This window comes from Sminthopsis crassicaudata, chromosome 5 (genome assembly GCF_048593235.1).
Source record: "Sminthopsis crassicaudata isolate SCR6 chromosome 5, ASM4859323v1, whole genome shotgun sequence".
Classification (NCBI taxonomy): domain Eukaryota; kingdom Metazoa; phylum Chordata; class Mammalia; order Dasyuromorphia; family Dasyuridae; genus Sminthopsis; species Sminthopsis crassicaudata.
The window spans coordinates 202,368,011-202,392,357 of NC_133621.1; the positions used below are offsets into that span (position 1 = coordinate 202,368,011).

General features: G+C 32.2%; 1 protein-coding gene across 2 annotated transcripts in view; it reads left to right on the plus strand.

Annotated features, from left to right (window-relative positions):
• The window catches only part of ABCD2 (ATP binding cassette subfamily D member 2), a 108,739-nt gene that overhangs the window by 63,850 nt on the left and 20,542 nt on the right, over positions 1 to 24,347 (plus strand). Inside the window, exons 8-9 of one of the 2 annotated variants that reach the window (XM_074269471.1) lie at positions 8,779 to 8,828; positions 21,142 to 21,193. In XM_074269471.1, coding sequence (XP_074125572.1) covers positions 8,779 to 8,786 — 8 coding nt within the window. In that variant the 3' untranslated portion in view covers positions 8,787 to 8,828; positions 21,142 to 21,193. Of the gene's footprint in view, positions 1 to 8,778; positions 8,829 to 21,141; positions 21,227 to 24,347 lie in introns of those variants that run through there. The other variant, XM_074269470.1, reaches the window with a different exon arrangement.

Sequence of the window (24,347 nt, forward strand, 5' to 3'; positions counted from 1 at the left end):
TGTCTCTCCTCTTTCTCTCTCCCCTCTTCTTTCCTTCCTCCACCCCTTCTCTCTTTTATCTCTCCTTTTCTAACTCTGGCCAACTTATAAAGGCAAGCAAATAACTAAGATAATAAGAAAGAGAATCTTTGTTCCCTATCTGTAGAAATTTATATCATTATGAACTAGAGGCTAAACTTTGTGACTAAATTGTAATATCTTTAGTGTAAATTTCCAAATCATGATGACTATTAAAACATCTTAGTAGATTTTGGAAGTTTGAAGATTAAAGTTAAGCATATACAATCTTTCTCCCCTTTCCAGGAGAATGATAGAGGAACTAGATTTTATTTTATTTTTTTTCCTTTTTAAAATTTTATTAATTTTATAATTATACATTTTTGACAGTATATATGCATGAGTAATTTTTTTTATAACATTATCCCTTGAATTCATTTTTCCAGATTATCCCCTCCCTCCTTCTACTCCCTCCCCTAGATGACAGGCAATCTCATATATTTTACATGTGTTACAGTATAACCTAGATATAATATATGTGTGTAAATCCAATTTTCTTGTTGCACATTAAGTATTGGATTCCTAAGGTATAGGTAACCTGGGTAGATAGACAGTAGTGCTAATATTTTACATTCACTTCCCAGTGTTCCTTCTCTGGGTGTGGTTGTTTCTGTCTATCATTGATCAGCTGGAAGTGAATTGGATCTTCTTTATGTTGAAGATATTCACTTCCATCAGAATATATCTTCATACAGTATTGTTGCTGAAGTGTATAGTGATCTTCTGGTTCTGCTCATTTCATTCAGCATCAGTTCATGTAAGTCTCTCCAAGCCTTTCCGAATTCATTCTGCTGGTCATTTCTTACAGAGCAATAATATTCCATAGCCTTCATATACTATAATTTACCCAATCATTCTCCAATTGAGGGACAGAGGAACTAGATTTTAAACAGACCTGAATCTAGTTTGAAATAATTCAACAGAATTTAATTGTTTGTGGTATTGATTTAGTGGAATGTTAGCCTAGTGTATGATTGAGAATAAGATGAGATAGATTCAAGTGGACAGTGAAGGTAAAATAAAAAAGATTTGCAAGAGAGAGAGAAGTTTAAGTAAGTAGAAGCAGAAGGAAAGCAAGTAGAAAAGCTAATGATGGAGGTTTTTATATTGATCATATGAATGAAGGGTAAAGTGAAGGGAAGGATTTGGAATTGGAAAAGTGATTTGAGAAGGTTTTAATTTACACTTTTAGAAAAATGCCTTTTTGACAAGTACTGGATATTTTCTTCATTACTTACTTTCTTCAATCATTTTAAGATTACAAAAGAAAACTTCTGTGATTTTAAATAATTCCAGGAATTAAATCCTTTCTCTTTATTAACCTGCCTGATAAAATACTTAATAGATATATTGTCTCTTCTTTAATAAATAGTTTTTTCCTGTCTACATAAGTTAACAGAAAACAATTGGTCTTTAGGAAAATTGAGATTTAAATGCTACCATTACTGGTTGTAAATCCAGATTTGATTAAGTTAAAATTTTGTTCTGAAATTAAATTATAATTATGGTAAATAAGAACTTAGTACAAAATTCATTTGCTTTTCAAAGTAGCAATGCTGGGAAATGTATGAATCAGTAACTCTGTGATCTTGCCAATTACTTTACCTCTGTTTGCCTTGGCTTTCCTTTTAAATAAAAGTGATAATAAGTAATATCACCCACATACTAGGGTTGTTGTGAGGAGCACATAATTTTGACATGCTTAATACAATGCCTCACATATAATACAGTGCCTCATTATACAAATGTTATTGTCTATACTGAATTACTCTATATTTGATTTAAATGTAATTGGTATAAAATGCCAGGATTGATAAGAAGAAAGATTAGGATAAGGCATTTATTTTGTCACTTTTGACATTTACACAAATGCATTTGACTAAATTATGCTATTATTGTGCTTCTAAATTGTTACATATTGTAAAATTTGGGAAGACATTGTTTCAGAAATGCTGTTAGATTATGAGTTGAACTGTTTAAAATGTGACAAATTTTTAAAACTGCTAAATATTTCATGGGGTATATTTTGCTTTAAAATGTATAGTAATAATGTGCTGATGAGAAAAAGAGTAGCAAAGTACTTTTTAAGTTATCTTTATCTGTGTAGTTCCTTGAGACTTTCAATTTGGAGGAGGTCATAAGATCATATCAGCTCTGCAGACAATATGTGATAGAATTCTGACATTCTAAAATTTGAGGAACTCTAGGACCTTTCCCAACCAAGATGGGAAAATTTAGAATTTTACTATAGTAAAAAGAATGATTATTATCTAAGGTTGTTTAACCATCAGTTATGAGTATGAATATTAGAACTATTTTTATAAATGCTAGCTAGATAAATTCAGATCAAAGATATAATTTCAATTCATATATGTTGGTCTAGAAACTTACAGTAGTCAAGAATTTTCTAGAACTTTTAAACTAACTATTCACTGTATTTTTGAACTTGTAGTCACTGTAAATGTGTGAAACTCCAAAATGTGTCTATTCGTCATTTATGAAAGAAAGATAAATGTATTTGTACTCATTATTAGCTGTGGTGTCAATAATCTGATCCTACGCTGTAATTAGTGAAATTTTGCTATTTGAGGTAAAATCTGGGACTGATCTGATATTTCATTTATGGTCATCTGAATTGTCATGGCACTAATAGTCCACCATTCAAGGGGAATGCAATGTGCTGGCCGAAGGAAGCACAATCTCAGAACTGCTACATTACGTTTGTAATGTTTTTTCCAGGGAAAAATTGAAAAAAAAAAAACCTTGGCATAGGCACAGGTTGGAGCCTCTTGACTCAATTTCCCCATTATATTATTTTTTTCTGAACAAGAAATTTTCCCATCTGGTTTATTCAGAACCTAGCTTTTGATACCCTATGAATAATGTGAAACTTTGTTGCAAGATTAATTGGCAAATATGCCTTATGCCTACAATCAAACAAAACAAAGGAGTTTTCTCCTATTTTAGCTCATGTCATGTCAAGTCTGTATCTTTGAGGGTCAGTCTTGATGTCCTAATCATGTCCCTTCTTTTTCATTTCATAGAAAATTTCTGTCACAAGGCAGTTGAATAGTAGAAGTTTTGTTGTTGCAAAACCAAAGCTGTTCATTAATAGAGTAACACTGAAACATCTGAGTTCAAGTACTATTTCAATCTGAATTTGTAATCTATTCCATATCCAAGAAACTAAATAAATCAGTTCTTAGTTTTTTTAAAAATCTACTTGCTAATAGTTGTATTCATGAAGTATCTCATTTTGGGGGAGATGATGTGAGGAAAATATCTTCCTGGTATGTATGTGTGTGTGTGTGTGTGTGTGTGTGTGTTGAGATAAAGATCTAAAAGTTTAAAATTTTTCTAATTAAAATTAATATTGAGAGATCAACAGAATTAGGTCATTTTCTCTAAAAATTAGAAAATATGTGTTTCCCTGCCTTTCTATCTATCTGTTAGCTTCCAAATGTTTCTAATGGGATATACAGATCTTGAATAAGTTTTGTTAACAAGTTCTCAAAGTTGGGTTAAAGATTTTACATATAAAATTATATTTAATTTGTAATGTTCTTTCTACAACACTGTTGTTAATAGAATTAAAACTATAAGATCTAGACTGTTTCTGATCTTGTGAACTACTTATTGGAAAACCAAATTTAGGAAGTTATACGAAATTGTATTGAATCTTGTTATTGGAAAGTTTTAACAAATTTCTAGAAATTTCTGCAAATGACATGGAACCAGAGAAGCAAGTCTTCTAGGAGGAACTCTTTTAGAGCTGCCTTGGGGAAGGGAATATCCAGAGAAGAATATCTCCAGGGACCAGACATCTACATGGGATATATGCGATTCAAGATCAAATGTGCCTCTTAAATTAACATTGTGGGGAGGATTCTGGGAAAATGGCAGAGTAGATCAGAAAAGTTTTGGCTCTCTAAATTTTTTCCACAGAAAAAAAACAGAACATCATCCTACAAGGAATGTAGAACAGCAAAAATAAACAAGAGTCAAGATGAAGACAATCTAAGAAAATTTCATAAAATTGCCTAGAACCTATTGGTGGCCAACGAGATTCAGATTGATTTTGGTTTAAGGTATGCTCCTTAAGAAAGAAATGTAGCCCACGCTATCTTGTGCAAAAGAAAAGGGGGGAAAATACTCCTAAGAGCATCTGTAGATAAGGATATGATAGCCTATGTGAACAGAGGGAAAAAAAGGGAAGGATGGAAAGAAGAAAGAAAAGAAAATAGGAAGGAGTCTTCCAACTGACCAATTCCAGTTTGTGGACCAGCTTTACTCACAGAGATTGTTGTTTGTCCTTCATTTTTGAAAAGGACCATGACATCAGGATGTGATGCCATGACATGCAAATGTATTGGATTAAATGAGGGAAGGCTGTATTGTACAAAGTCACCTGCCTCACTTTCTCCTCCAGAGCCATCTGAGTCCGATAACAAGATATAGGTCAAGACAACTGGAGATGTTCCTGGATGCAGTGGTATTTTAAAGCTAAAGTCTTCAACAATTCTCAATTTGACTGAAATCACACCCATTTAGAGATTAAGGATAGGTAGAAATTGAGGCAAAGAATCTCTTCTTTCACCTAGTCCAAAAAAAAAATATCTATTTTATTGATGCAAGCATTTATAGATATAAATTTCCCCCTAAGATTAGCTGCATTCCATAAATTTGGACATGTTATCATTCTTTCGTGAAATTATTGATTTTCCCCTTGGCATTTGTTCTTTAACCCACCTATTCTTTAGCATTTGATTATTCACTTTTCAACAAATTTTCATCTATCTTTCCACTGCCTCTTAAGGATTGTGATTTTTATTCCATTATGATCTGAAAAGGATATATTTAATATTTATGCTTTTCTGCATTGGTTATGAGGGTTTTATGTCCTAATGTACAGTCAGTTTTTTTGTGAAGGTCAGATACTGCTGAGAAAAAAGGTATATTCTTTTCTATTCTCATTCAATTTTCTCCAGAGATCTATTATATCTAACTTTTTTAGAATTCTAGTCACCTTCTTGACTAGTAGTTTTCAGCAAGATATAGTTTGCTTCCTTATCTCTTTTTGCTTTTGTTTTGTCTAAGATTATGATTGCTAACTATGTTTCCCCCCCTTTCAACAGAAGCATAATAAATTTTACTCTAGCCCCTTGCCTTTACTCTTTCTTTGTGTTTCAAATGCCTTTCTTGTAAGCAATATATTGCAGGATTCTGGTTTTTAATACATTCTCCTGTCTATTTCTATCTTACAGATGAGTTTATTCCATTAATATTCACATTTATTATGACTAAATATTTTGTTTCCCTCCATTCTATTTTCCTATCGTTTATTCTTCTCTGTCCCTTATTTTCACAGTGTCTCCTTATAAGTGCTTTAATTCTTATCACCATTGCCCCTCACTCCAGTTTTCTTATCCCTAGCTCTTTTTTTTTTTTTACTATAGGGTAAGATAGATTTCTTTATCCAACTGAATGTATATGTTATTTCCTCTTTGAGCCAATCCTGATGAGAGTAAGATTCAAGCTTTGCTCTTCATCTTTCCATCTTCCCCTTTGTTATAATACATTTTCATGCCCTTTTTTAGTGCAATAATTTACACCATTCTATCTTTCCTCTCCCTATTCTCTTAGTTCAATTTTCTTTCTCACCCCCTTATTTTGTTTTATGTGGGTATCAGCTCATTAATGTTTCCTCATATCCCCCACATGTTCCATCTAGATATACTCCCTCTCATTGACCTTATCATAATAAGGATATTAATAATCATAAATGTTATTTTGCCCTGTAGGAAATTTAACCTTATTAAATCTTTTATGTTTTCTCATTTCTTTTTTCCCTTTTTATTTTTTTTTTGAGTATCATATTTGAAGATCAAATTTTTAGTCAAATTATTTCATTCTTTTAATTAAGGATGCTTGAAAGTCCTCTATTTTATTGAATATCTACTTTTTCACTGAAAGATTAAATTGTTTTGCTTGTAATCCTAACTCCTTTGCCTTTCAAACTGTCATATTCCAAGCTCCCTGATTCGTTAATGTGAAAGCTGCTAAATCTTGTGTAATTTTGACTGTGGCTCTGCAATGTTCGAATTGTTTCTTTTTGACTATTTGCAGTATTTTTTCCTTAATCTGGGAGCTCTGGAATTTGTCTATGATGTTCCTGGGAGTTTTAACTTTGGGATATCTTTCGGGTGGTGATCAGTGGATTCTTTCAATTTCTAATGAACTTTTTATTCTATCCTCTGGTTTTATGATATCAAAGCAGTTTTCCTTGATAATTTCTTGAAATATGATATTCAGGCTGTTTTTTGATCATGACTTTCAAGTACTACCATAAGTCTTAAATTATCTACTTAATATATTTTCCAGATCAGTTGTCCTTTTCAATGAGAACTTTTATATCTTCCCCTTTTTTGTGGTTCTTGTAATGTTGTTTTTAATCATATCTTGTTGTTTTATAAAATCATTGGCTTTCACTTGTCCAATTGTGATTTTTAAGGAATTATTTTTTTCAGTAAGCTTTTGTACCACCTTTTCTATTTTTCCAATTCTATTTTTAAGGAGTTACTTTTATGTATCTTTTTGAAATTTTATAAATCTTTTTCCAATTTTTTGTATTTCTTTTACCATGCTGTTCACTCTTTTTTTCATGATTTTCTTGCATTACTCTAATTCCTCCCAACTTTTCTTCTTCTCTAATTTGCTTTTTAAAATTCTTTTGAATTTTGAGAAGAATTTACATTTTTATTTAAGGATTCACATGTAGCCATTTTGACACTATTGTCCTTTTCTCCCTGAGGCAATTGAGGTTAAGTGACTTGCCCAGCGTCACACAACTAGGAAGTGTTAAGTGTCTGAGGCCAGATTTGAACCCAGGTCCTTCTGACTTAAGGGCTGGTGCTCTAGCCATTGTGCCATCTAGCTTCCCCTATTGAGCTCTTCTAAATCTGTCTTAATCCTCTCTGTCACTATAATATGTTTCTATATTCAAGTTCTTTTTTTTTTTTTTTCTATTTTTCTCTGATTATTTTGTAACTTTGTATTCTTACGTGAGAGTTGGTCTTTTGTATATTATTTCTAGAGGGTCAAATCTCATCAATGTAGGAAGCTCCAAATGTGGAATGACTAGAAATGCAGGTAAGGCTCTGTTCTTAAAGAATTGCCTGAACACTCTGAGAGGATAATTGACTTCCCAAGAACTACATAGCCAGGATTCCAATATTCCTTCTTGACCCTATGATCATTGTCTAACATTTTTGAATGTTTTATCTTCCCCTTTTTTTGTTCTTTATTCTTTTACCCTTGTCACAAATGTGCATATTCATATGTATTCTCTCTGTCTCTGTCTCTTTGTCTCACTCAGTTTGTCTGTCTCTTTATCTTTCTTTCTTTCTCTCTGTCTCTCTCTGTTGTTCAGTCATTCAGTTTTATCTGACTTCATGACTCCTTTGGGCATTTTATTGGCAAATGATTTGACTTTTCCTTCTCTAGTGGATTTTGCTTGTCTGAGCAAAGAACATTTAAAATTTTTAAACTGCTTTATTTATTTTGATACGTCATTTAAAAATATATAGTCCTAGCCCATGAATATTACAAAAGAAAATCCATACATGAGATTTTTTGAAAAATTTTGTTTAATTGGCAATAGTTCTCTATCCCCTGCTCTAGAATCTTTGCTAATATTATATTTATTGGTCAAATAAAGGGGAGAGTAAAACAAAGATCCTCACTCTCCCTACTATTTATTTGATATAGTTCTGGAAAATGCTAATAGTAGCAATAAGGACAAAAGAGGTAAATTAAAAGTTCTAAGGTAAAAAGAAAAAAAAAATCCCCTACTTATCTATGATAGGATGGTTTCCTTGAAAAATTCTAAGGAATTAGAAATTATACTAACAGAAACCAGTGTTTCAGCAAAGTTGTAACAGAAAAATAAACTTTCAAAAATCAAAAGCATTACTGGAATAAATCCAACTTGGTCATAAAGATATGGGATTATGATATGATTTTATTTATATTTTTTGATATTGATTGTATTTTTCCGTGTCCTATTAGTCTCTGGCTTGTGTATTAGTCTCTATTTGTCTTATAAAATTATTTTTGGTAGAGTGCTTTCTTTCTTATTTTTTGAGAACAATTGAGGTAGTATAGGTACTAATTTTTCTTTAAAAGTTTTATATAATTCTCTTGTAAATCCATCAGGACTAGTAGGTGTTTTTTTTTTCCTTTGATTGTTTCTTTTGTAGCTAATTTTATTTTCTCTTTGGAAATTGGATTTAAGATTTTCTATCTTTTCTTAGTTTGGATATTTTGAGTTTTTGAAGGCATTTTTATATTCCTTTTGTGTTCTCTGTTTTGCTAATCAATAGCTGTCTATCATAGGTCCTGATTATTCGTTTGTTTTTTTATTCTGAGTTTTTTGTGATTTCACCATGTTCCTTTGCTATTTTGTTGATTTGATAATTTTTTTGCCCTTTTAAATATGAGTTGGGCATAAAAAAGTTTTCATTTATTTAGAATTTAAATAATTTTATTAATTTTATTCTTCATTTCTAAATTTTTATTTCCAATTTATTTCTGCTCTAATTTTTATGATCTCCTCTCTTGTGCTTATTTGGGATTTGCTTATTTGTTGACTTTTTAATTTTTTAAATGCATGTCCAGTTCATTAATCCTCTCTTTTTCTATTTTGTTAATGTATGTTTTTAGGGATATGATTTTCCCCTGAGGACTGCTTTAGCTACATCCCAGAAACTTTGGTATGTCGTTTCATCATTATCATTTTGTTTAACACAGTTATCAATTGCTTCTCAGTTTTTTGTTTGGCTTATCCATTATTTACCATTTCATAATTTTTAGTTTTCATTTGAGTCCATGTCTTTTTATTGTATGATTTCTGCCTTATATTTGTTTGCAGTATCTTTGTGCCTTAATACAGTCAAATTTTACAAAGTTTCACATGGTGTTAATACATACATACATACATGAATATTTATGTATGTTTGCATGTATGTGTTTTCTTCAGCAGTACTTTTAAGAAGATGCTGTAAGACTTATAACCCTAATTTCTCCAGCAATTTATTCAGCTCTATTTTTTCCATTTTGTTTAACTTTATGTATGTTAGCTTTTATGAAACTAAGAGAACATTACTATCTGTATATTCTTATAGTCCAGTCAGCAGAAAGTTATCTCTTTTAAAGAGTGAGAATTTTCTTTTCTTTTCTTTTTTTTTTTTTCTGATAGAATGATTGCAACCCTTGATTTTTTTTTGGATTTACTTGATGTATGTTAAGTTTTTCTTTGTAAATGTTTTTGTACCTATTTTGGATTCCTTCTAAATAATTTTTATGTTATTCTATGTTCTATGTATTGTATTGTCTTCTACTAATTCTTGCAGATGCCAAAGAGGATATTGCCCCACATATCATTGTGCAAGTCATTATTGACCTTCATCCTCCCCTTTATAATTTTTTCTCCCATTTTCTTTGAAGCCTCCTCCCTAGCCCCATCTTTGTTGGTGTCATTTACCCCATGTACCCACTGATTCCTTTTTTTTTTCTGTTGCGGGATGAATGGTTTTTCAAAAATCCAGATTCTTGTGGATCATATTCATTGGTCACCATATCCATTTATATACTATCTCTCTCCTTTCATAGAAATATTCATCTATGATACCCCTCCCACCACTGAAACAAAGTTTGTCCCTTCCCACCTCCTCTTTTTTTCAAGCTCTCATTTTATCTTTCTGTCTATTCTCCTATAGGCTCTTTCCTTTCCCAAGACTACATTATTCATTATCTTATCAATATCGAACCATAGACAACAAATCAATATCAATCTATTATCGTTTGAATTCATAAAGACAAAAAATTTGCTGTACTGTAAGAAGATATAGTGTTGGAATGCATCATATATTTCCCTCTATTTTCTTTCTCTATGTTCCCTTTCATTTTGTAATTTGAACTTGCAATAACATTGATTTGCCTTTAGACAGGATGTAACACTTAATCCATGATGTTTCAGTCTTGTTTCTCTATCATTTCTATTTGACTTTTTCTTCTATCTTTATATCTTATATACACATTTAGAAATGAATCTCTTCATGATCTCACTTTTGTTTTGTTGTTTTTGTTTTCTGTATTTATTTACCCTTCTTGTATTTTTGTTTACTGGTGTGTTTGAGAAGCAAGTTATTTCTTCAGATATGATTTCCTTTTAGGAATTCTTTAAATACCTCATTATTAATTTTTTAAAAACAATCATGCTTTTCATTTATGGTTAGACTCAGGTTTTAAGAGTAGGTTGTTTTGGGTGGTATCTTGAGTTCCTTTGTTCTTTGTAATACATTTTTCCCTTTCTTCTTTCAGTTTTTGATAAGTACAGAACAATCTTGTGTTATTTGATTTCCTTTATATTTGAAGATTTTTTCCCCCTGGTTACTTGCAGAATTTGTTTGTCAATGTAGTTTTTAAATATTTGGAATTTGCAACATAGAGTTTTGTTGTTTTCTGGAATAGGTCAGTAGATTCTTTCACATTTTGTTTTTATTGTTTAAAAGTTCTATACAACTTCCTTATAATATTCAAAAATTATCATGTTCCTTTGGAATTCTATAATCCTTAAGTTGCCTCTACATACCACTCATTCTTCAAGATCAGCATGTTTTCCTTGATTCATGGAGATAATTTTTTTTGTTATTATTATTTTTTACATCTTTTCTTTCAGATTATCCTTTACTTCTGGGTATCTGCATTCCCAATCAGCTATCTTCTCTTTCATTTCTTTAGTGAGACCTGCCATTATGGATCCAAGTTTGACTATTCAGTTAATTTTCTTTTCATTATATAGGACATAAATTCTGCTTTCCAGATTATTATTTTTCTCTTAAGCCATTTAAGAAAACCATACATTTCAAAATCTATAGGACTCTCTGTCTTAATGGGTATTTTTAATTTTCCTTATCTTGTAGTAGCTCTATTTCCTTCTACAATTGTCTTCCTTGTTAGTTTAGCTCAATGTCTTTGATTAAGTCATATTCCTCCTGAGATATTTGATAATTTAAATTTTTCCTTATTTTCCTCTTTTATTCACTTTCTGACTTCATTCCCTTTGATGGTGGTTTCTTTGGGATCTAGAATTCTGTCTCTGTCCCAAGTAACTTCTGTTAAGAAGGGAAAGATAGATCTGGCCCCAGCTGGATACTGGGCTCTTTCTATTAGTAGACTTTCTCAGACTTAATAAATCTAGTGTCACACAGCTATAAACATGTATCTTATCCATTTTCTCTTTGTTTTTAATATTCTCTGGCTAAGTTAATGTACAGAGTACTACTGTGCTACTAATGCAACCTGAACAAATTTCTGTCATTTGGATCTCTGAGGTACTAGGGATGGGGACTGGGGTGGAGTGGGGGAATAAGTTGCATTATTTTGCAAGCATAAAAGTTGATTTGTGAAACCTTGTTCTCCAGTAATTCAGGAGATATGGGAGGGGATGAGAAATCAGAGTATTAGGGATTAGGAATTATTAGCTTTTTCTGTTCATTATGCTTTTGCTTTGTTTGGGTTCTTGGTGCCTTGGATTAGGGAAATGGCTAAAATTGCTTTATTTCTTGTTTAGAAGTCATGAAAAAAAAAGCTTACTTCTCCGTCCAGGTCACATGACTCCAAAATTTTGCTGAGTATTTTAAACATGGTGCAGTTTCTTGAAAACATGGCTGTTGAATTGATTGTAAAGTATTGTAGTGATATGGGTGTTAAAGTATATGAATGTATCCATAAGTTAGGTATACATTCAGATTTTTAACTTAAATTTTTTTAATTTAAAAATTAATAGAAGCACAAGATTTGGAGGGTTTTAAAGTGATGTTAATTAAAGTGGAAGTTCTCTGAGAATAATCAGACTTTTAAAAAAATACTGCTGTCCTGAAAGTAGGAAATAATATTATTCTGCCCACCATCTTCTGAGGAAAAGGTACTTTAAAAGAAATATCTCTTGTGAGTAAGGAAATATTGACCACAGACAAATTAAAAGCCATTCCTAATTCTAGAAAAGACTATTCCTTTATTGTCAGATTGAGGTCAAATCTCATGTGTCAATAATGTATTATAGATCCAATTTAGAAATTTCAGAACTAGAACTCCACCACAAAAAAACAATTATGGCAGATTTGGATTCAGCTGTCAACAGACACACTCAGTGTTGGCAGAGACTGTAGTCACAAATGAAGATTAGGTTGGTAGTTTTAAATAAATAAGTCCTAATTTGATTTTTATGCAAGGCTTTAAGGTCATATATCCTGGAATCACATGGCAAGCATGTCTCCAAAGACTAGAGAAATAATGTGTTGACAAAGAGAGTCCCTCTGACTCCTGGTCACCATCTTTATTCCAGGACACTCCCCAGCGCTTTGCACAAGCCATATGCCACCTACCTTCCAGACTTTTCACTCTAAGTGCTCTTCACTAGTCCTGGTCCTAGACTAGTAACATTTATCTCTTGCACTGCCTACTGCAGTGCTCCCCTAGACCAGAATATTTTTCTTGCTCCTCCTTTCTTAGCTAATCTACTTTGTGCAGCTATCTGATACTTCCTGACTGCCTTTTTTTTGTTTTTTTTTTTTTTTTTTTTTGTCGTGAGCTCCCAAACCTTCAGAGTATGAAAAAACCAGCACCTACCATGAGTTCGGGCTTTGAAAAAAAAAACAAAACTGTAAACAATATAATCACCTACCTCCCTTAATGTTCTTCTCTCCAACCATTGACATTGCTTGAACATGTCATTCTTCAATATTCAGCTTACCTGTCACTCTCATATTCTCCCTACCCCAAGGATTTTGAACCTCAATTTTCTGATGTACCTTATTTCCCAGTTCTATTTGCTTCTTTATTCCAATCTCCGACCCTAATCCCAATCCAAGCACTCAATCCTTTTTCTCTTCCCTTTAATGTTCCACTTCAAATATGTCCTGATGTCCCTCCCACTATGTTGTCGGAATTCTTGCTCCTCAATTAAAAATTTTTCTTTTCATTTTAAACTATTTTTTTATTCTTACATTTTCTAGCATTCACTGAGATTTGACTTCCTTCTGATGACATTGCATTCCTGGTCACTATTTCCAGTTTTGGTTGTACTTTACTATTTCCTAACTCACTTTTAGCAGGGGAATGAAAATATTTCTTGCTTCTTGTTGATACTTCGAGATTCTCTATCACCATCCTTAAGCAATCTCTCTTCCTTTGAGTTATCCAAATTTATCACCAAATCCAGATCCTCATGGTTCTTATTTAAAGGCTGTTCTAGCCCAGTCTTTCTCTATTCTAACTTCAGCTTTCTCAACTAGGTCCTCAATCCATATGCTTCATGTAAAAAAAAAAAAAAAAAAAAAAAAAGAGACCATTCATTATGTGCTTCTCTTTTCCCCAGTACTGACTCAATTTAGAGAGCACTGCCATTAGAAGACATCACCTTCATTCTTTGGCATAATTTTCTAGATATGATGAAAGATCTTAATCTTTTCCCAGAGCTCCAGTTATGCCTTTTGGACATCTTAAATTGGATGTTCTATAAGAGCTTCATACTACATATGTCTCAAATAAAATTCATTATCTTCCCCCCAAAACCCTTCTCTCTTCCCAATTTTCTTGTCACTGTTGAGACCAACATTTTCCTACATATGCACTCAATTGCCAAATCTTGTTTTTATTTTCATGACATTTCTCATGCATACACAAACAACACTCCCTCATTATCTCCTTTTTTTTTTTAATAGTTTTTATTTACCAAATATATGCATGGGTAATTTTACAACATTGACAATTGCCAAACCTTTTGTTCTAATTTTTCCTCTCCTTCCCCCCCACCCCAGATGGCAGGTTGACCAATACATGTTAAATATGTTAAAGTATAAATTAAATACAATAGATGTATACACCTCATTATCTCTTGATTCAATTTTTGTAATAGCCTTTTAATTGGTCTCCCTGCTCAAGTCATTTCCTTCTATTTCCTTCTCCCTCTCCCTTTCCCTCCTTCTTTCCTTCTCCCTCTCTCCCTCATTCCATCAACTATCCTTGATCTTTTGAAGAACTAATTTCCCCGTGGATATATGTGCAAAAAATTATTTTAAATGAAATTTAAAATCCTGAAATTCATTTTAATGATTTTTGAGATTTTATAGATAATAATGTAGAATCCATGTAGAATATACCTAAATGGTTCAGTACCAAGAAAGCAATGTACAATAATGATTACAACAAAATAATGCTATGAAATTTTAATGACTGAGACTACCTCAAAAATATGAAAATGCATTTTCTTTGTAGAGGTGGACTATGCCTATGGAACACTACATATTCATTGATTAGTTTTGTAAAACTTTTTTTTATTATTTTTTGTTATAAGGGGTGACTTCTTGAGAAGGGAGAGTTATTCTCAGCAATACATGTGATGCAAAAACAAACTATAATAAACAAAAATGTAATAATTAATAATCAGGGCAACAAACATTTACTAAGTGCCTATTATTGCTGGGTGTCATACAACATGTGACGATATGAAAAGAAAGTCATGGCAAAAATGCAAATAACAAAAAGAATAAAAAAAGAAGATTAAGGGTCTAAATTTCCTATTTGGGCAACTATAATGTTTCTTTTCTTGTTTATAAATCTTGGTTTGGCGAATCCTTCTGTTTTCTTTTTTTAAAATATAATTATAAATTTTTATTTTAAAAAAATTCATTTATTTATTACTTTTGTTGTTCTCCATTTACTTTATTGCTTTTTTAAATTGTGGTAAGAATCATGTTGGGAGAAAAAAATCAGAGCAAAAGGGAAAAACCATGGGAGAGATTAAAAAAAAAACAAAACAGAAAAGAGAAGTGAACAGCATATATTGATTTACATTCAATCTCTTTAGTTCTTTCTCTGGATGCAGATGGCATGCAGTCTATGAATTGATGCTGAGTGAAACAAGCTGAATCAGGAATACATTGTACACAATAACAATGTGCCTGAAGGCACAGTTGATCTTCGCACATTCAGGGTGTTATTGTGTACAATGTATTCCTGATTCAGCTTGTTTCACTCAGCATCAATTCATGTAAATCTTTCTAGAGCTTTCTATAATCAACTTATAGAACAATAATATTCTATTATCTTCATATACCACATCTTGTTCAACCATTCCCCAACTGATGAACATTCATTCCTTTTTCAAATTCTTTACTAGCACTAAAAGAGATGCTGCAAACATTTTTGCACATGTGGATACTTTTCCCTCCTTTATGATTTACTTGGAATACAGACCTAGTAGTGGCACTGCTGGGTCAAAGGGTATGCAGTTTGATAGCCCTTTGGGCATAGTTCCAAATTGCTCTCCAGAATGGTTGGATCATTTCACAACTCTACCAACAATGCATCAGTGTCCCAGTTTTCCCACATTTCCTCCAACATTTATCATTATCTTTTCCTGTCACCTTAGCCAATCTGAGAGGTGTGAGATGGTATGTCAGAATTGTTTTAATTTGTATTTCTCTAATCAATAGTGATTTAGAGCAGTTTTTTCATATAACTATAAATGACTTTAATTTCATCATCTGAAAATTGTCTGTTCATAGACTTTGACCATTTATCAATTGAATAATGACTTGTATTCTTATAAATTTGACACAGTTCTTCATTTTAGAAATGAGACCTTTATCAGAAATACTGTCTGTAAAAAAATTTCCTAGCTTTTTACTTTCCTTTTAATCTTTTTTTTCTGTTGATTTTGTTTATACAACCCTTTTTAATTTAATGTAATCAAAGTTGTCCATTTTGCATTTTATAATGTTCTCTAGTTCTTCTTTGTCATAAATTCCTCCCTTCTCCAAAGATCTGATAGGTAAGTTATTCCTTGTTCTCCTAATGCCCTCTTTACATTTAATGTTCTTTTTATGTCCAAATCATGTATCCATTTTGACCTTATTTTGGTGTGGAGTGTGAGATGTAGGTCTATGCTTTTTTTCTGACATATTGTTTTCCAGTTTTCCCAGCAATTTTTGTTAAATACTGAATTCTTATCCCAGAAGCTGGGGTTTGGGGTTTTTTCAAATACTAGATTGCTATAAGCCTTGATTATTGTGTGTGTCTGATCTATTCCACCGATCCACCACTCTTTCTTAGCCAGTACTAAATGGTTTTGATTACTGCTGCTTTATAATATAGTTTTAGGTTTGGCACTGCTAAGCCACCATCCTTGATATTCTTGACTTTTTGTTCTTCCAGACAAATTTTGTTATTATTTTTTCTAATTCTATAAAATCATGTTTTGGCAGTTTGATTAGTATGGCACTAAACAAGTAGATCAATTTAAGCAAAATTGTCATTTTTATCATATTAGCTCAGACTAGCTATGAACAATTGATATTTTTCCAATTGTTTAAATTTGATTTTATTTGTGTGAGAAGTATTTAGTAATTGTGTTCATATAGTTCTTAGATTTGTCTTGGCAGATTGACCCCCAAGTATTATATTTTGTCTACAGTAATTTTAGATGGAATTTCTCTTTCTATCTCTTGCTGATGAGTTTGTCAGTAATATATAGAAATGCTGATGATTTGTGAGGATTTATTTTATATTCTGCAACTTTGCTAAAGCTGTGAATTCTATCCAGTAGGTTTTTGGATGATTTTCTAGGATTCTCTAAGTGTATCATCATATCATCTGCAAAGAGTGATAGTTTTATTACCTCATTGCCTATTCTAATTCATTTTATTTCTTCTTCTTTTCTCATTGCTAAAGTCAGTATTTATAGTACAATGTTGAATAATAGTGGTGAAAATGGGCATCTTTGTTTCACTCCTGATCTTATTGAGAATGTGTCTAGCTTCTCTCCATTACAAATAATGCTTGCTGTATGTTTTCCCTATGCTCTCTTAATATTTTTAATAGGATTGGGCATTGTATTTTGTCAAAAGCTTTTTTTGCATCTATTGAGATTATCATATGATTTTTGATCGTTTTGTTGTTGATATGGTGGATTATGATAGTAGTTTTCCTGATATTGAATCAACCCTGAATTCCTGGTATAAATCCTATTTGGTCATAATGTATTATCCTGCTGCTAAGTTGTAATCTCTTTGCTAATATTTTATTTAAAATCTTAGCATCAATATTCATTTGAGAGATTAATCTGCACTTTTCTTTTTATGTTTTGGCCCTTCTTGATTTAGGTTTGAGTGCCATACTTGTGTCATAGAAGGAATTTGGCACTCCTTCTTTACCTATTTTTCCAAATAGTTTACATAGTATTGGAATTCATTGTTCTTTAAATATTTGCTAGAATTTATTTGTGAATTCATCTGGCCCTGGAGATTTTTTCTTAGGGAATTCATTAATGATTTGTCCAATTTATTTTTTCTAAAATGGGATAAATATTTTATTTTCTCTTCTGTTATCCTAGGCAATTTATATTTTTATCTATTTTGGTTAGATTATGAGACTTGCTGCCAAAGAGTTGGGCAAAATAGGTCCTAATTATTGCTTTAATTTCTTTTTCATTGGTGGTAAGTTCACCCTTCCATTTTTGATGTTGGTGATTTGTTTTTTTTCTTTTCTTTTTCTGATGAAATTAATCAAAAGTTTATCTATTTTGTTAGTTTTTTTCATAAAACCAGTTCTTATTTTTGTTTATTAGTTCACTAATTTTCTTAGTCTTTATTAATCTCTCCTTTGAGTTTCAAAATTTCTAATTTAACATTTATTTGGGGGGTTTTAATTTATTCTTTTTCTAATTTTTTTTAGTTGCATGCCTATTTCATTGATCTCCTCTTTGTCTATTTTATTTATGTAGTTAATTAGAGGTTTAAAATTTTCTCTAAGAACTTCTTTGGCTGCAACCCATAGGTTTTGGTATGTTGTCTCATGATAATTTTCTTGGATGAAATTATTGTTTCTCTCATTTGTTGTTTGATTTACTCATTCTTTAGAATTAGATTAGTTAATTTCCGATTGATTGTTAGTCTATCTTTCCCTGACCCTTTATTGAATGAAATTTTTATTGCATTGTGATCTGAAAAGGAAGCACTTACTATTTCTGTCTTTTTGCATTTGGTTGTGAGGTTTTTATATCCTAATACTTGATCAATTTTTGTATAGTTGCCATATACTGCCGAGAAAAAGGTGTATTTTTTTTCTGTTCCTATTCAGTTTTTTCCAGAGGTCTAACATATCTAGGTTTTCTAGAATCCTATTAACCTCCCTAGTTTCTTTCTTGTCTATTTTGTGGTTGATTTGAGATTCTGAGAGGGGAAGGTTGAGGTCCCCACTAGAATAGTTTTGCTGCCTATTTATTCCTATAACTAGCTTATAATCTTCTCTAAGAATTTTCCTGCTCTACACTTGGTGTATAAACATTTAGTATCATTACTACTTCATTATTTATTGTAGCTTTATCAAGATGTACTTTCTAGATAAATTTTTATGCCCAACTGAATGATTAAATTATTCACTCATAGAGCCAAAACTGATAAGATCCAGCTTCAGACAGTGGTAATCCCCCTCCTCTTTTCCCTGGATTATAATAGGTCTTTTGAGCCTCTTCATATGAATTAATTGTCCCATTATACCTCCCCATTTCCTCTGTTTTCCAGTACAGACCTTTTTCCTCTCCTTAATACCTTTTTCTTTGATATCATCACATCTGAGTCCATTCACAACCATACCCTCAGTCCATGTGATACCTCCCTCCATCTGCCCCAGTGCCAAATACAATTCTCAAGAGTTGCAGATATTGTTTTCCTGTCTAGAGATGCAAACAGTCTAACCTTTATATATCTATATATATATAGATCTATATAGATATATAGATATATCTATATAGATCTATATATATATAGATATATAGATATATAGATATACACACCATATATTTCCCCTGGTTACCATTCAATGCTTCTCTTGAGTCCTGTGTTTGTAGGTTAAAATTTCTGTTTAGTTATGTTTTTTTCAATAGAAATGATTGAAAGTCTCTTACTGCATTGAAGCTCCATTTCCACCCCTGAAAAATGATGCTGAATCTTGCTGGATAGTTAATTCTTGGTTGCAACCCCAAGTTCTTTGCCTTCCAGAATATGGTATTCCAGGTCCTCAATTCCTTTATAATAGAAGCTGTCAGATCCTAGGTAATCCTGACTGTTGCTCCTTGACATTTGAATTGTTTTTGTCTGGAAGCTTGCAGTATTTTTTCCTTGAGATTATAGTTTTGGAGTTTCGCAAAAATGTTCCTTGGGGTTTTCCTTATGGGATCTCTTTGCATAGGTGATTCTTTCAATGAGTTATTTCCCCCTCTGTTTCTAGAATATTGAAGCAGTTTTCCTTAATAACCTCTTATAGATGCTACCCAGGTTTTTTGTTCATTTGTTTTTTGTTTGGTTTGTTTTGTTTTGTTTTTGGTCATGGCCTTCAGGTAGGCCAACAATTTTTAAAGTGTCTCTCCTGGATCTATTTTCTAGGTTAACTGTTTTATCAATGAGGTATTTCACAGTTTTCCCATATTTTTTATTTTTCTATATGTTTGATTCTTGCTGTCTCACAAAGTCATTAGCTTCCACTTGCCTTGTTTTTAATGTGTGATTTTCTTCAGTTATCTTTTGTATCTCTTTTCCCACTTGGTTTATTCTGCTGTTTTCGTGTATTCTACTACTAAGTAGGGTTTTCTGCAGACAATTTTTTTCCTTCCTTTTCCAAACTATGGACTCTCTCATGCATACCTCTCATTTCCTTTCTCATTTTTTCTTCTACCTCTCTTATTTGCCTTTTGAAGTCTTTTATGAACATTTCCAAGAAGCCTCTTTGGATTTGGGACCAATCATTTCACTCTTTGAGATTTCTCCTGCAAGCATTTTGTCCTCATCTGAGTTGGTGTTTTTGGTCTGCCCTGTCACCATAGTAGCTTTCTATGGTCAAGGTTCTTTTCTGTTTCTTGCTCATTTTCTTTTCTTTTCTTTTGATACTTTCTCTTTTTTTTTATTTTTAAGACTGAGCTCTGCTCCTGGGGTCAAGGGAGAACTGTCCCAAGCTTCCTGTGTAGTTCTGAGTCTTGGCTTTGAGCATAGTGGTCATTTTGTGTTTGTAAGGGGTAGCTTTGCCTGCTCTGTTCAGGAAATAACTCGATTTCCCAGAGTTTGCCTTCTGAGGGTCTTAGTTGCTGATTTGCTGTGATTAAGACTCTCTCACCAAATTTCCCAGAGTCTATCTGACTGGAGCTGAAACCCTTTTCACCCCAATGAAGTTTTTTCAATCTATCTTGAGCTGGAGAGTGGTTCCATTTGGGTCAGACTCTGTTCAGAGAGTTGGTATCAGGAGGTTTTCAAGCAAAACTGAAAAAGCTCCAGCAGCTACTCCACCATCTTGGCTTCACCACTGGAATTCTCCTTCTTCTGTTTTCTAACATTGCCATTATAGAGAGGAAATTATTTATTAAGGCTTTTTTGGATAGCCAACAAACATACCTGCAAAGTTTCTTTTTTGTTTGTTTGTTTCTATCCTAGATCCCTTGAGATAAGACTATGATTACATGGTCAAAGAGTAACAGTCACAAGAACCCAAACTTCAGATTTCTAATCCAGCACTCTTTTTATTGTACCATATATTCATTTTTTTCTCATTATATTTTAATGAATTTTAATACTTAGAAGTAGATTACTGTTTGAATTTACTGCTTAATTTCAAGAAATATAAAAAGGATCTAAATAAGTTAGCCTTTCAGTTGTCACTATTTCCTCTTCTCCAGAATAATACCTACACTAATAATAATAATACCTACTTGATAAAGAATATTTTAAGAATTTTAAAATAATAATTAAAATAATTGTGATGCTTAGAATTCTTAGAAAATAAATTATAAAAAAGAATGTGCCTTCATTTTGTATTGCCAATATTCTGGGCACATGCCCCATTCATTCAGAACCACTTTATAGTTAGTTTCATAATAAATAAGCTCTACTAATACCCTAGGGAAGGAAGCTATTATTAATGTTGGGTAAATATTTTTAACAAAAATATATGCTTTTTTACATGTGATTTTGGAAGGGTGGGATGCTGTCATGGATTGGAAAGATGTCCTCTCAGGAGGAGAGAAGCAGAGAATGGGCATGGCTCGGATGTTCTATCATAAGTAAGTACCACATATTATTTTGTTTTTGTTAAACATTATTTTTTGACAATGTAGCATGAAACAATTTAAATGGATGGAATTATGTGATTTATTAATGTATATAGTACAGTTTATAGAGTGTGTGTGTATGTAACTGCCTATCCATATATAGTACATAGAGCTCTTGTTCAACAACATGGCCAATGTTTGGTTTACCTTCAGAGTAACTCTGAAATCACACCACAATGTTGTACTCAGTTGACTAATTTTATTTGACATTATTCACAGAATTTTTTTTATTCTATTGAGTATATTTTGTTTCTTATTGTTTTATTTGTTATTTTGTTGTGATGGTGATTATTTTATTCCCATCTTTTTGATAGAATTCAGACAGAAATGATCTTGGGATAAATTATCATCCTGAAGTTAACTGATTGATATTAGATGTTCTAAGAACCATTGCCTAGGCAGATAAAGATCTTTGTGGGGTAAAATAAAGTTCATCTTCTATGATATCATTGCAAATGTCCTCATATGGCAAATAGTTCAAATGAAATGATATGCACCTCATTCTATTCTCATAATACTTTGACCTCCTACAAGCATTTAAATCAAGTCACTAAGCATTTATTATGTGTCAGGCACTTTTTAAAGTACTAATTCTGATGACAAATTCTGCATGAGCAGGGGAGAAAGAACTTAAAATATAAAGGAATGAAGTTAAAGTATTATTCAGCCTCTCTGTACCCACCAGAAACTATAAAAGGGAATGGAATGTGTTCTGAAGAACAGAGGAATTCAAGTTGCCAACCATACAGGTATATCTTATAAATCTAGGCCTAATTGTCAATTTAAAAATGGACCAACAAAAGAGAAGAATTAGAGGCATCTCTCTACTAAAAAAAATACCAGACTTGGACAGATTATTGGTTTTAAACACTCCAGAAAGCAGAAATATAAGAAAGATAAATAAGTGCTGCAATCAAGTAAAGTACACAGGATTAAATAAATTATCTCAGAAATAAGAGAAGAAAATAACTTAAAAACAGAAAGATACTTAAGGTATTTAAAATACTCATACACACACCCACCCACCACCACCACCACCACCACCACTACCACCATCACAACAACAGAAACATAATCAGAGATTTCTTTGTAAAAATACATTAAGAAAGTGAAAGCAGAATTTATATTGATGGTGGAAGAGCAGATCTGAAAACTCTATACATTAAATTTCATAACAACTTTCCTACAGATAAAAGAATTTTTTTGGAAGGATCAGAAGGACATCTCCCTCTAGGATAATATTGTGCCTCAGTGAAAAGCAATCCACCTCAGGAAAAGAAAAACTCCTGGGGAAAACTAGTATCTGGAACAATGGGAAGGTATGGATATAAAGAAGAAATTTTTATGGCAAATAGGTAAAATAGTCATTAGGAAGACAGAAGTAGTAATGAGCCATCTAATCAAGGAAAGAAATATTTCTACAAAGGGGCATTATTTATTTCTATCTCATGCATGAACTGATACTTCTAAAAGTAATGCACAAAAGAAAAATGCGGTAAAGGGCAAAATATATAAGACTCAGAAACTTTAGAAGAGGGAAATTAAAATAGGTACTTTAAAAGCTTTAATTTCTTGAAGAATAACAGACTGAAGAAAGATATTTAGCTAATGTGATTGAAAAGATAGACAGAGCTGAGTTGGCAGAGTAAAAGCAGAGGATTGCCTAAGCTCTCCCCAAAGCTCTCTAAATACCTTTGAATAATAACTTTTAAATAAGGACTTTAAACAAATTCTAGAGCAACAGAATCCACAAGAAGATGGAGAGAAACAATTTTGCAGCCTATTACAACTTAAGAGGTCAGCAGGAAAGGTCTGTTATAGCAAGATGAGAGTAGAGTGTAGTCCAGTGCAGGGGCCAGCACAGCCCCAGCCCAGCAAACTAGGGGCAGATCTTGGGAGCTACTGAATTAGTTGTGACCCAGATTCTTCTCGAGATCTCAGTGGAAAAACAACTGATTTGAAAATCAGGCGAGATAATTTAAAAATTGTTGGACTACCTAAAAGACATGATCAAAAAAAGAGCCTCAACATCATCTTTTAAGAAATCATCAAGGAAAAAACTATTCTGATATTCTAGAACCAGTAGGTAAAATAGAAATTGAAAGAATTCACTGATCACCTCCTAAAAGAGATTCCAACATGAAAATTCCCAGGAATATTATAGCTAAATTCCAAAGGTCCTAGATCAAGAAGAAACAATTCAAGGATCCTGGAGCCACAGCCAGTATAACACAAGATTTAGCATGTATCCCAGCCCCTCCTCCAGACAGCAATCCAGTATATGTTCAACATGGTAATAATATATGTTAAATCCAATATATACATACATATTTATATAATTATATTGCTACATAAGAAAAATCAAATCAAAAAGAAAAAAAATGAAAAAGAAAATAAAAAGCAAGTAAACAAATATTACTGTTGTGACCCACACTCAGTTCCTATAGTCCTCTCTCTTGGTGTAGATGGCTCTGTTCATCACAAGATCATTGGAACTGGTATCAATCATCTCATTGTAGGAAAGAGTCATGTTCATCAGAATTGATCATTATATGATATGATGTTGCTGTGTATAATGATCTGATTCTGCTCATTTCACTCAGCATCAGTTCATGTAAGTCTCTCCAAGCCTTTGAAATCATCCTAGCAACTTCTATATTAAAGGATCAGAGGACTTGGAATATGATATTCCAGAGGAGAAAGAAGCTAGAATTACAACCATGAATCATTTAGCCAGCAAACCTGAGTATAATCTTTCAGGGAGAAGGCGGGAAGAAATAGATATTCAGTGATATAGAGGACTTACAAGCATTCTTGGTAAAAAAAAAAAAAAGGCCAGACCTAAATTTAAAATTTAGCTTTTAAATACAAGACTCAATAGAAGAATAAAAAGGTAAACAGGAAAGGGAAATCATGGGAATTCATAAATGACTTAATAAAACTTTATATTTACATGTAAATTTACATTTACAAGATGATACGTGTAACTCATAAGAACTTTCTCATTTTGGGGGACAATTAGAAGGAATATATATATATAAACAGAGGGCACCAGTATGAGTTAAATGTGAAG